Below are 14,521 nucleotides of genomic sequence, written 5' to 3'. Positions count from 1 at the left end.
ATAAAGCCTTGACCTAAACAATCCCTAAAGTCTCTACACACAAACAGCAGATTTTAATTTCGTTCAAGCTTTTTTCTCAGAGGCAGATGACAATTTGTTATCAGCGATAGCAATCCTTTCTGTACCTCCGTGGTGGGAAAAGCTGCAAGCTTCCAACTGATCCGCTGAGACCATCACGAACTTCAAGAGAAAAATAACAAAACTGGAAACACCTCTTTGGCAAGCACTTATGATAAATTGCTTGTGCTGTTCCTGATTTGTAAGTCACTTTGGATAAAAGCATTTGCTAAAGGACTAAAAGTACATTCATATCATGTTTATGTGGATATCTTTGATGCAAATTTTCTCTGATAAATTTTGTTGATGATTCCTGTCACTTTGTGGTATTGTGTTTTCCTTTGAATATTGTAATTAAATTGTTTGGGGGTAGTGGAAGTTGATGAAAATTCATGTTATGCTTTATGTGAATGTTTTTGACACAAATTAGAAGAAATTGGCAATGATTTGCTGCATTGCTCTAGGTGTGAATAGGCTTTTAGTGTGTAACCACACTCGCCTGTTTCTAACACCATGGACAAAAAAAAATAAAAATTGTTTTGATTAATTTCCTGCATGTTCTTCTCTGCCATAATCCTACTGAACTAAAGCATTCAAGATAAAAACACTGTTGTCATTTATTAAATGAAATACACAGTGAGTCAGGAAGTCCAAAGACCCTTCATTTAGACTCTTAATGACTGAGATGCTTTCGCCTTTTCCTCTGTAATTATCAAATGAAAGTTGTTCCTGTTCTTTCAAGGAGTTTCTAAGCAACAATAAAATGCATTTGTGTCTCCTGTGTTAGGAAAGCAGCAGCTAGTGGAAACGACAAGAAAATAACATTGCTAAATGTGTCTGTGTTAACATGCATGCATGTTTAGAGGTTTACTGTACATGCATGTGTTTGAATCTTTCTATAGTTGCATATGTATGAATTTGTTCATATCATAGAGTTTTCTGAAGCTTTACATACTGGGTCCCAAATTAATTAATTTATACAAAAATTCTGGAATTAAATGATTAGGTATACATTTGATTAGATGTCCTAATGTAATTTACATAAACTGAAACAAAACAGCAAAGGCCAGACTGTAATTCTTGCAATTTAAACCTTTTATTCTAAATAAACTATAAGAATTCTATTAAACTGTAAAAATAAATTTTCAAGGTTGTAAATAAACAAAGATTACAGGATTATGTGTTATTGTTGTATGTATTATTGTATTATTTGCGATTATGTGAACTTCACTAGCAATTTTTAAATTGAAAAAAAGTTAGGTTTCTAATAAAATTACCAGTCAAATGACCATTAAATTTAACAAAGTCAAATTTTACCAGCATTTGACCTTAATTTCATGTTAATTTTGCACCCCGTTTACAACAAAATGTGGTTTTAGTGCACAGAGGCAGCATAAATGAACTTACAAAGAAATCACAGTTATCTGGAACTATAGTATGTACAACATGCTTGGAAAAGACATGAACTGATTGTCATGACAACAGCAAAGTTTATGTCACAGAGCGAGAAGGGTAGACTCACTAGAATTATATATGAATTTGGTCGTAACTACCATATTCTGTCTACAAAAACAATGATAATACAGTCATTTATTGGTTATATGATCAAACAATGGCACCCCAAACCCCACTTTTGATGCATGCATGCGTTTTTATGAAGTGACGTCAGTGTAAGCATTCTCTCTTAACATACATCAAACCCTATTCAGGCTCCATTAGAATAAACTGTTTTGCAGGTTGTTTTTCCATGACTGTCCCCAATCGTACTCAATTCTCTTTTAATTTGGGAACGAACAGAAAGCAAACAGCTTTCTCTCCTTGATGTATGTTTTTATTGCTGTGTACGCCCTGCGGGGACAGCATGAAACAAGTGAGCATTTCAAACAGGCAACATTCACTGAAATCATTTCAGCTTGTCCAGCTCAGTGAAACAATGAATCTATTGCTCACTTCAGCGTTTTTATTTGGGATGTGGTGAGAGTCTGGTGACAAAAAGCTTTGAATAGACACAAATTGGCACTCTAAACTGAGTCACGGACCTGGACATATTGTAGTATATCACTATCATTTTTTTTTTTTTTAAATACCGTAAAATTTACAGTAAAAAAACTGGCAGCTGTGGCTTCTGAATTTTGCCATAAAAAATACGGTAGCAACATTTTTGGGTTTACGAATAAACTTAAATTTACAATTAAAAACTAAGAAACAGTTATTTCAAAGAAACAACATCAAATTTGAAATGAAATGCAGGGAATTCTGGGAACGTCAATTTTTTTATTCATTTTGACTGTTCTGATTTAAAAAAATAAATAAATAAATAAAATGCAAACGGTTTGGATCGCTGAACTGTTGTCACTGTTGTTCTCAGGTCAGTATGTATGGTAATCTTCATCATCAGAGAAGGATGTTGCATTGGGGTTCGTGGCAGAATCGCGAGAGCGACAATTTGTTGGACACAATATAGGCCTACTTTAAAGTTTAATTCGCTTGGTAAATCGCTGCCCCAAAGATGGCACCCAATGATTAGCGGTAAAAACATTAGGTGGTATTACGTCACAGAAGGGACTCATTTAAACAGCCTGCTATTTATAAACAAAGGTAAAAACTCTGTCAGTGACATTCAACCATCATTTTATACAATGAACACTGGTCAGTACAATGAACCGTATAAACATCTTGTATGCTTTTTAAACTATTTATAAGTGAATTTTAGGTGTTTCATGTTCAGTTTTAAAGATTTACTTAATAAAAATGATAATCATGAGAGCATATTATATTTCAACATTTATTTTAATGTATTGTACATAATATTCCAAGATTCACAGTTATCCACAGGACTTACACAAAAGTCTCCATTTGCACTCAGTTCAATCTAATTGCTTATTTTGTTTGAACTTATTAGTTCTCTCTTTTTATAGGTTGTGTGTGTGTGTGTGTGTGTGTGTGTGTGTGTGTGTGTGTATGGCCTTTTTGGAAATTTGAGCGGCTGGTTGGGAACGTTGCCATCCATGAGTCCATCTCCGGAGTGCTCCCTGGGAGAACTGATGCTTATTTCTGGAGCTCCTATTTATACTACAGGATCCTAAATGAAGAGGAGCTGGTAAAGGGGACCAGCGTCCCAACCAGAGAGATTGTCAATGCGGGATGATCCAGGGTCGATTTTCAAAGAGATGCCCGCAAGACAGTGTAGACTAACTGCTGCAGAGTCTGTGCCTATAAATATTAATAACAAGTCAATAATTTAAAGATAAGAAAATATAAGAAAAAGGAATAAGAAAAAAATATGGTATTTATGTACGTCTTTCAGTGACAAAAAAAATTGGAAATGGTATCAGTTGTGTGGTCCAAAGTAAACTGATGTAAATACATAAATCATGGAAATACCATGGTATATGATTATGGTAATCAATCAATACCATGGTATATGCAGTATTATAGTTTTACCATCTGATAAGATCATAGTACTTGTTTTATAAGGGATGAAAATATTTTTTTTGTGTGTGTGATTCATGGTTGCAGTGGTACAATATTGTGTACTGTTGTTAACTAACGCAGCTTCTTGTTTGCTACTGCAGGCTCATTTGAAAGCCTACTGCTTCCTCTCTGTGAATGTGTTCTGCTTCAGTCCCCTGCGGGTGAACTCCCTAATCGCTTGCTTTTTGTAATGAGAGATTTGGTCAGTGGGCTGCACAATGCTGTAAATTAACACTTATTCCTCCCTCAGAAACTACAGCGATTTTCCACAGTCGCAGAACGCAGGAAGAACCAGGTGTTGAGATCTCAGCAGGTGTGAGGACAAAGCCACCTGATGCAGAAAGGTGTGTATTTTGTCAGTTTGACTTCAGCTTTTAAAATTGTTATAGATAAATATTTAAATTTCATTTTTTTTGTCTTTAATTGTTGTTCTTATTTGTTTTTGTCTCCTATCCCTGTCATTGTTTTGAATTAATTTGCCCTGATTTTTTACTGTTTTATTTCAAATATAACCTATTCATTTCATATAAGGCATATACAGTGAGGTTTAAACTTCGCTTGAAAAAAATGCTCCTATTTTGCATTTATGTATTTTTCCATTAAAAATGATTTTATGCATAACAATTGATGAACACTTAATTATTGAAATGGAAGATTTTCCTTTTGTCCCCCTTTTGCTTTGATGACAGCAGCACTCAAGCTGATGTAAACAAATCTTGAAGATCATATTTTCCAGCTTGATTTGAGAATATTTTAAAGAGCCTCTTGTGCTTTTTTCCCAGCTTTAAATGAGATTTGCAGTTCCAGATTTTCAGTGTGAACCCTTGAACCTCACTTTATGATCTTTAGTTTTCATTATTCATAAACTCAACATTTGTATTTCAGCTACAGTACTTGTGCACACCATTTTTAAAAAACACATTTTATTATAAATAAAACTTATAACACTTTGTTTTCATAGGGACACTGATGAATGAGTGTTGATTTCCGAGCCTCCTGATAATGTAGTTACTAACACGTTTCCTATTTTCATTTCCCCCCTTTTCCCACAGAGACTAAAGCATCTTTTTAGCGGCGCAGAGCGGAGCAACATTGCACTTCCTCATACATCATGTGTGTCAACACTCAAATCTACTGCATTGAAAATTGCCCCACAAATCAGCAAGCAATAAAGGAAACAGAGCGTTGAAAAAACACATTTTTACAATTACATGCAGCTGTTTGTGGATCTGCGTATTGAGCACAAAACAATTTAAGTTTGAATTTCTAATAGAGAAAAGAAAAAGCAAATATACAGTTACTCAAATTGTTCAGATAAATCCAAACCGACACTGGAAGCTGTTTTAAATATGTCTCTTTAGCGCAGGTTATCCCGTTGCATGTCTGGCCTGGTGACTATACGATGGATTTTCATTTCCTGTGTGATCAAGTGATTTAAAGTATGCGCCGTGGGTTTGACCTTAATACAAACATCTGGCCTGTGTGGATATTATATCAAGTGAGAGAGTTACCACACACACACACACACACAAGCACATTTACTTAAGTCCATGCATTAAAGTGTACATTTAGATGTGTGTTATAGCATTAAAGGAATATTACAAATTATGTCATCATTATGTCATTCCAAACCCATGTGACTTTCTTTTTTCCATGGAGCACAAGCAAGAAAATAATGTACTTATCTGACTTTTCTATGCAATTACAGTGAACAGAGGTTTGCAAAAAAGAATGCAAAAGCACCATTAAAATATCATTAATGTAGGCAGTATGACTCGTTTTCTCTATTTCAAGTCCTCTGAAGTCTTACAATAGCTTTGTGCGTGGATCAGAAATGTATGTTATTTTATGAAAATCTTTCTCCAGTGAGCTGTTAAAGGAATAGTTCACACAAAAATGAAAACTGGATGAAAATTTACATACTTTCTTCATTGGAACAGATTTTGATAAATGTAGCATTACATCACTTGCTCACCAATGGATCCTCTGCAGTGAATGGGTGCCGTCAGAATGAAATGCCAAAAAAATCATTAACATTTTGGATGGCCTGAAGGTGAGTACATTTTCAGAAAATATTTTTTTTTTAGGTAAGGTTATTCCTTTAACCACAGCAACGCAGTGTTGTTATTTGTTAACAAACAAAAAAAAAAGTGTTTGTCATTAAAATTGAAATAAAGCTGAAATACAAATATTAGCTTAAAACATAAACTTAAATATAAGCAAACATTTAAAATGTCTTGTAAACTAACTGTAATAAAATAAGTTTAAGATAAAGGACTAAACTAACTAAAACTAAAGCTAAATAAAAATGTTTAAAAGCAAGAACTAATAAAAATGACAAAATCATGTTAAAAATATATTTTAAAAAGTTAAGCTAAAATTTAAAGGAAAATAAATTAATATTCAAAACACTATTATTATACTATGCAAATATTACTAAAATAAAACTGCTGGTCTGTCTGTTATGATATGGAACATTCCCTCACAGTCTAATCAAATCCCGCCCTACATTTTTTCTCATTGAATATTCAGTTTCACTCAGAATACCGTCACATTTCGATTATAAACTGGGTCGTGAATACTATTTCAATATGAGGTGTGATTAATCTAGAACATTCATTTAATATTGATTGAACGGTGTAATACAATAATATCACAAAGTCTGTTACAGTCTGGTCCGACTCCACATACTCCGCAGAGAATCTCCTGATATATATATTTTTTTGCTCATAACACAAATCACAAATTCATTTTGCTCTTCTCTGTCTACCCCGAGCGTCAGGACAGAGCAAATTCTACAGACAGCTGAATTTCGAGACGTAGTGTAAGAGGAGGGAAATAAGATGGATATAATCCCAGTGCAGTGAAGTCTCTGGATCTGGTCAGAGTTGAGCTGTTACTCTGGATTTAGACTGACTGATGTGCACAGGGGGCTCAACGCAGCGAGTAATCTTGCGTATGTTGCTGGGGCTGTGTAGGTGGCAGGTATTTATTGCTTTAACATGGGCGGAAATGAGGCGTCAACGAACACTGGCCATTTACACACCGCAAGCACTCTCACCCCAGGTCAGAGAAAGAGAGATGGGGAGGTGGAGGAACACAAGGCTGAGGTGATGCTACTGGATGAAAGAGCAAGAGATATAAGCCTGGGGTTTACACTTGTGTACAGTAGGAATTCTTTCTGTCTTTTTTTTCTTCTTCTTGTTTTCATCACTCTATCTCCCTCTGCTTTTGTGTATTCATACACAGAGACTGAATATTGCAGCAGAAGACAGCGGGAAGCAGCCTCCTGTTGATTTGGGGTTATCGAGTTAAGTTCTGATGTTTGACAGTAGCTTCATCACTACCGCTTTAATGCGCCCGCAGGGACGTACAGGTGCCAAGTGGGTCCATTTCTAGCCTTGTCCTGAGGCAGTTGATCAGAGTTAATTGTTTAAACTGTAAAAAACGAAGCAACTCAACTCTAGACCAGAATTCGTCCTCTTTTACTTTTTGTTTGACACGCTCTCCTCTTCTTTTTTTAAACAGAATTAAATATTTAGTCTTGCAGGCTTTGCAGTTGTGTTGTAAATCATCCAGTAATCTCCAAATAAATTTCTACACTCCTGCAGCCCAATACTGCAGCTCTACGGCTTGATATCTGAGCAACTCTTTTTAATTAGGTGACATATTTAAGCACCCCTCCCCCCGGTTTTATATCCATGTCTTCCATGCCGTTTTTCTCTCGCTACCCCTCAAAAAACGCGCTGCGCTCTTTTCCTGAGGTTCCTGTGAGGAGAATCAACACCCCTAATGAGTTTCATTACTGTAATTGATGCTGGAGGGTTGCTTTTAGAACCATATAGACCACTTAGATCCCCAGGGTTCACAGTCTAAGATCTATCTGGGTCTGAAACCACTTCAAGCACGCACAGAACCATCTAATCTCTGGATATACACACACTGGGCATGAGACACTGTATAGGAGAAAATGTAAACTTAGGCAAGTATGTATAAGTAGGCACGGAAAGATGGGTCTTTATTTTTTTTTAATTTGCATTGTTTTTAGGACTGTTGAAGGTAACGTATGATTTAATGAGATTATTTAATGCTTTTTAAATTATACATATTTATATGCTATCATTCAAAAAGTTGGGGGTCAGTAATTTTTTTTTAATGTTTGGGCTGCATCAAAAATAAAGTAAAAAGTGTAATATTGTGAAATATTATTACAGTATTACATAACTCTTTTCTATATGAATATATTTTAAGATGTAATTTATTCCTGCGATGCAAAGCTGAAGTTTCAGCATCATTACCCCAGTCTTCAGTGTCACATGATCCTTCATAAATCATTATAATATTGATTTGCTGCTCAAGAAACATTTCTCATTATCAATGTTTTCTATGAATTCCTTGGTAAATATATATATAAAATATATATATAAACACACCTGTGTGTGTTCTTATTCTTTTTGAACATGTTTCATACAATGCATTTAAACTATTTTAATTTTGCAAGAAATAATTTCATTTTGCACTAATTTTGTTTTAAAACTGAAAGTCTGAGACAACCATAAAACAACCAAAAATAAAAATTTATAAAATGAAATGCTAAAAAGCTCCCAAGACAGCTTTTGTTTGACTTGTTTATTATCTTCAAAAACACTGTCCTCATATTATGTTCTAAAAAGTGGCAGATGTTAAAACATCAATATTTAAAAGTGGAAATAATCATCTCCATTTAAAATGTGAAATTAATAAAAATTAACTGCAAAGAATCATATTCCTTTGATTAGTTATTTTACTCTATTAACAGCCCTAATTGTTATATAGGCAGAAGTTGGTAAGACTTTTGTGTTTTGAGTGTCTCTCTCTGAAGGTTACTAATATCTATCATGCTTCATTTCAGGTGGGCGGTGTTGGATATGTCTCTTCCTTGATTGTTCCCTGTGTGGCCATCTCTTTCCCTCCCTTTTTTAGAAATGAAAAAATACTTTTTTCCATTCCTTCATCCTCATGGAAAATTTTTCTCTGTTGGCTCCAGCATCACTTCCTCAGTGTTCGCTGTGGCGACACCACCCCCCGCCAACAGCAGCAGATGTAGCCCCAGCACTTTTGCTGAGCCGAGAAAACAGCGCTGAACCCAATGGAGCAACATCAACCGTCAGAAAAATCCTCAAAACCACATACAGGACAATGTCTGCGTTTTGTTTTTTTGATGGTCTCGGAGAATTATTTTACAGGTTTCAGATGAGCATATTGTCCTGCTGCTCGATCTTTGCCTGAGGCCAGATCACAGATTGTTGATGCAGTGTGTCCACAATCTCACATTTGAGATGTTATGGAGAAATTCATAATACAACAGTGGCTCTCAGTGGGTTTCGCTTCAGGACCCAGATGTGGAGACCAACACAGCCCCAAAAAGTAGACAAAAGCACCCTTAAAGTCAGTTGACAATTAATGATTTTGGTTCCTAAATGTGTCTTGAATTTTAATGGTTTTATGCGCTTGGCAGCCAGTAATTCACTACACAAAAGAGGTTGTGCTCGACACAACCATGTTTATCCTTGCTGCGATCTATTTTTAATACGGTCTGGGTTGTATTTTTGTACCTTGTGAAGTTGTATTCATGGTTTTCAAGGATAAGGGCATGTCACGCAACCTGTCCATGTTGGCATCTGTCTAGTTTGGCTGCTTCTAACTCTCAGATCAATCTGTGCCAAAATACTGTAGAGTTTGATTGGATGTGCAGCCGTTGACATCAACAACAAAACATATGGGAAGAATTTTCTCCTGCCTTTCAAAACTTGATAGGCTGGCTTTTTATAAGATTAGACTGGTTAGCATGGCTTTGCTAACCTCTGCTGTTAGATACCATAACTGTACCATCTGGCAAGAGCATCATTTTCCATTGATGGTCATTCAAATAGCCATGTATTCCCTTCCAAATGACAAATGTTTGATTATAGTAGATGCTTCACCAGAGCCTAAATTGTTTTTGGAGGCTCTTAAAAGCGTGAAATGGATTTATATTTTTCACTGACTGCTGTTTTTGACGGAATAGAACAGTTTCCTGTTAAGATCTTGGTGTTCTTATGGTGCCATCAGTCAATCCATGTTGTCTCCAGATTGAATAATCATGTTTATGCCTCAGATGATAGCTGAAAAAAAAACACTGGTCAACTGAAGACCCATGAACAAAGGTGCATTGTATTTCCAGCTCCATTGAGATGAATGTGTTGCTCATGGACAGCTTTATCCAGGTAGCTAATATGCATGGTTGCACCATTCGGCATCATCTTTGCTGAATTAAATCCTGTGCCTGTTTTGCTTGAGCATGTCACACTTTCTCACAAAATATGATGCTTTTGATGCAACGACCTTTTGTAACCATTGTATTATCCCTTAATCAACAGAAAAAACTGCCACAAAAACATGATTTCTATCTTCCTCTGAGCCAGATTACAACTATTTGTTTAATTCCCAGCCAATTTTCCCATGTTTGAATGTTTCTGAAGACATGCCTAATTCTGATTTCCACTCTTTTGCAGATTGTAATTTAAATTATGCATTTTTTTCCATTCTACATGCATTAAAGGGGATATATATATGTGACCCTGGACCACAAAACCAGTCATAAGTGTCAGTTGTTTGAAACTGAGATTTATACAGCATATGAAAGCTTTCCATTGATTTATGGTTTGTTAGTATAGGACCATATTTGGCAGAGATACAACTATTTGAAAATCTGGAATATGAAGGTGCAAAAAAAAATCTAAATATTGAAAAAAAATCGCATTTAAATTTGTCCAAGTTAAGTTCCTAGCAATGCTCATTACTGATCAAAGAATTAAGTTTTTTTTATATATTTATGGTAGGAAATTTACAAAATATCTTCATGGAACATGATCTTTACATAATATCCTATGATTTTTGGCATAAAAGAAAAATCGATAATTTTGACCCAATCAATGTATTTTTAGCTATTACTACAAATATACCCGTGCTATTTATGACTTTTTTTGTAGTCCAGGGTCACATACATACTGTAATTTGAAAAATCCTCATTCTTATTTTGCAAAAAATCTATGGGATTGAAAAAGTTCCTATTTTTAAACTCGGCATCATCAAATTAGGTAATTGTTTTTTTGGTTTTTTTTCCAAATCAGCAGAATCAAGATGCAGGGCTGTTATGTGGTTGCATTTTATGATTTACCTTTTGCATAGTTTTTTGTTGTTGAACTGTTGACTTTATCACAACAGAACAGAGGCCTGTTTTTGGGTCACAACCCACCAGTTGAGAACCTCTGCAATAAAACACGTTAAAACACAAAGTGGCTGCAAAAAGCATCTGCCAACAGCCAGAGCGCAAAACACCATGGATCTTACAAAACGAGCTGGACAAACCGATAACACGGTGACGGCTGACGCCATGCCATGAGAACGGAGGTTGCGATAGGATATCTGAAACTTGAGCAGGACAGCTGTGAAGCTGTGAAACGCTGGAGCGTGGCTGTTAGAGATAGTGTGGGAGAACGATTGTGGGCAGCGGATGGGCTTTTTTCAGTGCAATAATACAGGGATTTGTCAGTGGCAATGGTGATCACAAGAAAATGTGGCATGTTTTGTGTGTATGTGCGTATGTTTGCTCATGTCAAGTGCTTTTCTGTGGATAGGATTTGATTACCAGACAGTTTGAGTCACAGTTCTGAGTCATTAGTTTCATTTGCCAATCCTTCAATAAGAGCTTGGAAAACATGCAGTAAAAGGGCCCTCTCCTATCTTGGCCTCTCTCTTTTTCCCTGCTCTCGTTTCTCTCTCCCCCTCTGTCCTAGCTCACTCTGGCGATCTCTACGCTCTCACACTCGCTAACACCTCTACGCACCGTTCCCTAAATGTTCCCCCAATGTTCCTACATGTTCCTAAGTGTTAATGCGCATCGGTTAACAGTGTATCTGCTATCTGCCTGCTAAAATTGAAGCAAATCAAACCACTTGACACACAACGTGATGTCAACTGTGGAAAAAAATTGTGGAAAATTCTATAATATTCTCACCGATTATTTATAGCAGCTCACCATCTGAGTTCCTCTTTTTTTGTTTGTTTTTTATCTTTCTCAGATTCAGTTTTCTGCAATATATATCGACACAATATCAAACCCAAAAAACATGTAAAATGAATCAAAATGAATCTGTGAATTGTATTTGACCTGTTAATCTTAATTAACCATCTAAACGAATGAACTGAATCACTAAAATCAGTGCTTTATGAGTGCTTGTTGACTAAAAAAAAAAACTATTATATGTGACATAAATATCCTTAATACAGTTTTTTTCATTACACCACTAATTGTTGGGAAAAGTTGCATGGTATGTGAAAAACTGTTATGAAAAGTGCTGAGCTACTTCTCTGCTGCTGACAAGTTAGTAGTTGTACTGTATGTACTAGTAGATGAATTGACTTCTTCAGCAAAGGTAGCCTGTAACATGTCTGATCCTATTTTAGCACAATTATGCACTTTAACTTATTTTTAAGGGCAAAGTGTATCATTTCTCTCCATCTAGTCCCACCAAATGGAATTGCATAAATAACTGTTTTCAAACAGGTTTCCTGAACACTCCCCCTCTCTGTCATTTGTTGACCTTTTTCCCATTTAAATATTATTCATTGTAATTTCAGTTTCATGATGTGGGAATTTAGGACGTGATTTCATCCAGTTTTTATTGGATTGTATCATTATTATTTTTCCCTACACATGCACCCTTGGTTACATCAGCAGAACAGAAAAATCATTTTAAAAGCAGAGAAAGCTTTTATGTTTTAATAAAGGTTTACAAAAACATTTATAATACTTTCAGAACAATGCGCACTGATGAACAATGCAAAAATTGCAGTTACCTAGTCAGAAGTTATTTGGCTGATTCACTATTTGATTTTCTGTTGTGCACAGGCTCTATGCTTCATGCTAAAGTGAATAGAATAGGTTGTGCTGCCTTATTTTAAATCAAAATTAGGACAAGCCTCCAAAGCCTCATCCTCTTCAAATTATAATCACTATAGGAGAAAAAAGAGCATCATGACATGAAACTATAAAGTGTAGCACATTTAAACATTTCTCTCTAATTAATAATAAAGATGACAACTTTGCAAACTCCAAGCTGGTTTCTTCACTCAGAAGCACATGGAGGGCTAATAGAATTATTTGTTCTTCATTATTTTACCACATATTCATAATATGATGTTAAACTAGAGTGCCACCTCTAGCTCATTATGCTTATTATAAGCTTTTCTCGCACGCGAACAACCTGTGAATAAGGCCGGTGAATACGCCACCAGCTGCCCACAGATCATACGCTATAAAGCAGAGCGAGAGTGATGATTGAGGATAAGGTTTTGCTTTTTATAGCCATCTAAATACAACACGGCAGCTGATCCTGGATCCTGGATCAGCTGTGATAGTGACAGACTTGAGTTATTATGCATGTGCAGTGTGTGTCAGCTTGTGCTGATAAGGATCGCTGGGTATGATTGCTATCAAGAACAATTGGGCAAGAGTTAATTAGCTTTTCTTTTCATGGTTACCATCGAGTGTGGGACCAGGAGGGAAACCAAGCATGTTCTTCGCAGGACAGCACGCACGCATATTACATCGAAGACTTTGTCCTGTCCCAGGTGTACAGGAGCTGCGTGTGGTTTGTCCTACTTCCTGTACAGTGTGACTGTACCTTGTGCGCGAGCATGTGTGTAACGTTGCGACAAACAACTGACCTATTTCAATATGCTGCAATATTAACAATCCCGGATAAATTAGATTTTTTCCGAGGGAGCAAGAGCTGTTAATCTTGCAACGCAAGCGGGTTTAATTACAATGCAAGAACGACATAATTCTAATTTGCACCTTTTAGTTGCCAAGATCAATTAACACCCGTCCCCAAAATCAAAGTTTACCACGGACAAGATCGGACATGAGAACTGCTGCGTAAAGTGAGTTCATGCGCAATGCCGCCACTACATCACCAAAGTGATCTCGCACAAACGCTCTCAGGCAGACTTCTCTTAAGTGCGCTCGTGAGTGCGTTGCGCGTCGGACGCACGTCCCAGTTTTGGCACTGAGGCGAGTGTGTAGGAACCCAGCGCGTCCTCCTCTCTCTCCTCTAACCTCCTCGCAGCGAGACGCACGATTCCACAGGATGCTTCACCATATGCTTCTCTTAACCACTGAGTTTGGGGTTTGGATGTAGGCGATCCATTGGGCGCAGAGCGAGTTCTGAATTTGGATGCTTCGCTGGCACGGCTTTGCGGGTGATGGTGAAGCGCGCTGCCGCACGTTTCCTCGATCTTTCCTCGGGACGTTTGGCGAAGGGAAATGTGAAGTAGGCTTAAAGAATGGCATGTAAACATGGTTTCTGCCAAGAAGGAGATGGTGACTGCGATGTACCCCACTTCTATTTTCACTCTCCTCTACTTTCTGTGTGTGGCGGCTTGGTGAGTTCCAACTGGATGTGAGCGTTACGCATGGCATATTTACGCCTCGGGGTTACAAACGACAAACCCGGGCGTTTTTTAACTGTTTGTGCAGTTGATTGATACGCAAAATAGGCATTTATTTCATGTGTGCGCAATGTTAAAATGCTTCAGTTTGCTCTGTGTTGTTTTTAGCATAAAGAGAATATCTGGACAGATCAGAAAGGATGAGAAATTATACCCGGAAAATTTCACACGCATTCTGGACCGACTTCTGGATGGATACGACAACAGACTCCGACCTGGATTTGGGGGTACGTGCCAAAATCATCCCAACATTTGGCCAAAAATAAAGCGCACGTTGCTTTTAAAGCTTCTCCCGCAAAGCGAGCTCTCCAAATGTTGTGGTTTTACGCAGGTCGCATGCTGTTACTATCAAGTGTTGTTTGTTTGGTGAGGGTTGCTGTCCTCTGAGGGGAGATGGAGGTGTAAGCCAACTCCAAATGTCCTTTTGCTGCCCACTTTCTTTCTCTGCTCTCCATGT

General features: G+C 36.9%; 1 protein-coding gene across 1 annotated transcript in view; it reads left to right on the top strand.

The window, feature by feature from the left end:
* Positions 1–13,912: 13,912 nt before the first annotated feature.
* LOC306852932 (gamma-aminobutyric acid receptor subunit alpha-4-like) overlaps positions 13,913–14,521 on the top strand; it is a gene marked incomplete at both ends in the record, with an annotated part of 33,714 nt that continues 33,105 nt past the window's right edge. The window contains 2 exons of the mRNA XM_079390046.1: positions 13,913–13,998; positions 14,173–14,291. Coding sequence (XP_079246172.1) covers positions 13,913–13,998; positions 14,173–14,291 — 205 coding nt within the window. The remainder of the gene's footprint in view (positions 13,999–14,172; positions 14,292–14,521) is intronic.

This window comes from Barbus barbus (genome assembly GCF_936440315.1).
Source record: "Barbus barbus genome assembly, chromosome: 33".
Lineage (NCBI taxonomy): Eukaryota > Metazoa > Chordata > Actinopteri > Cypriniformes > Cyprinidae > Barbus > Barbus barbus.
The sequence above is the reverse complement of the archived record's forward strand: the minus strand, read 5'-3'. Positions and strand labels throughout refer to the sequence as shown.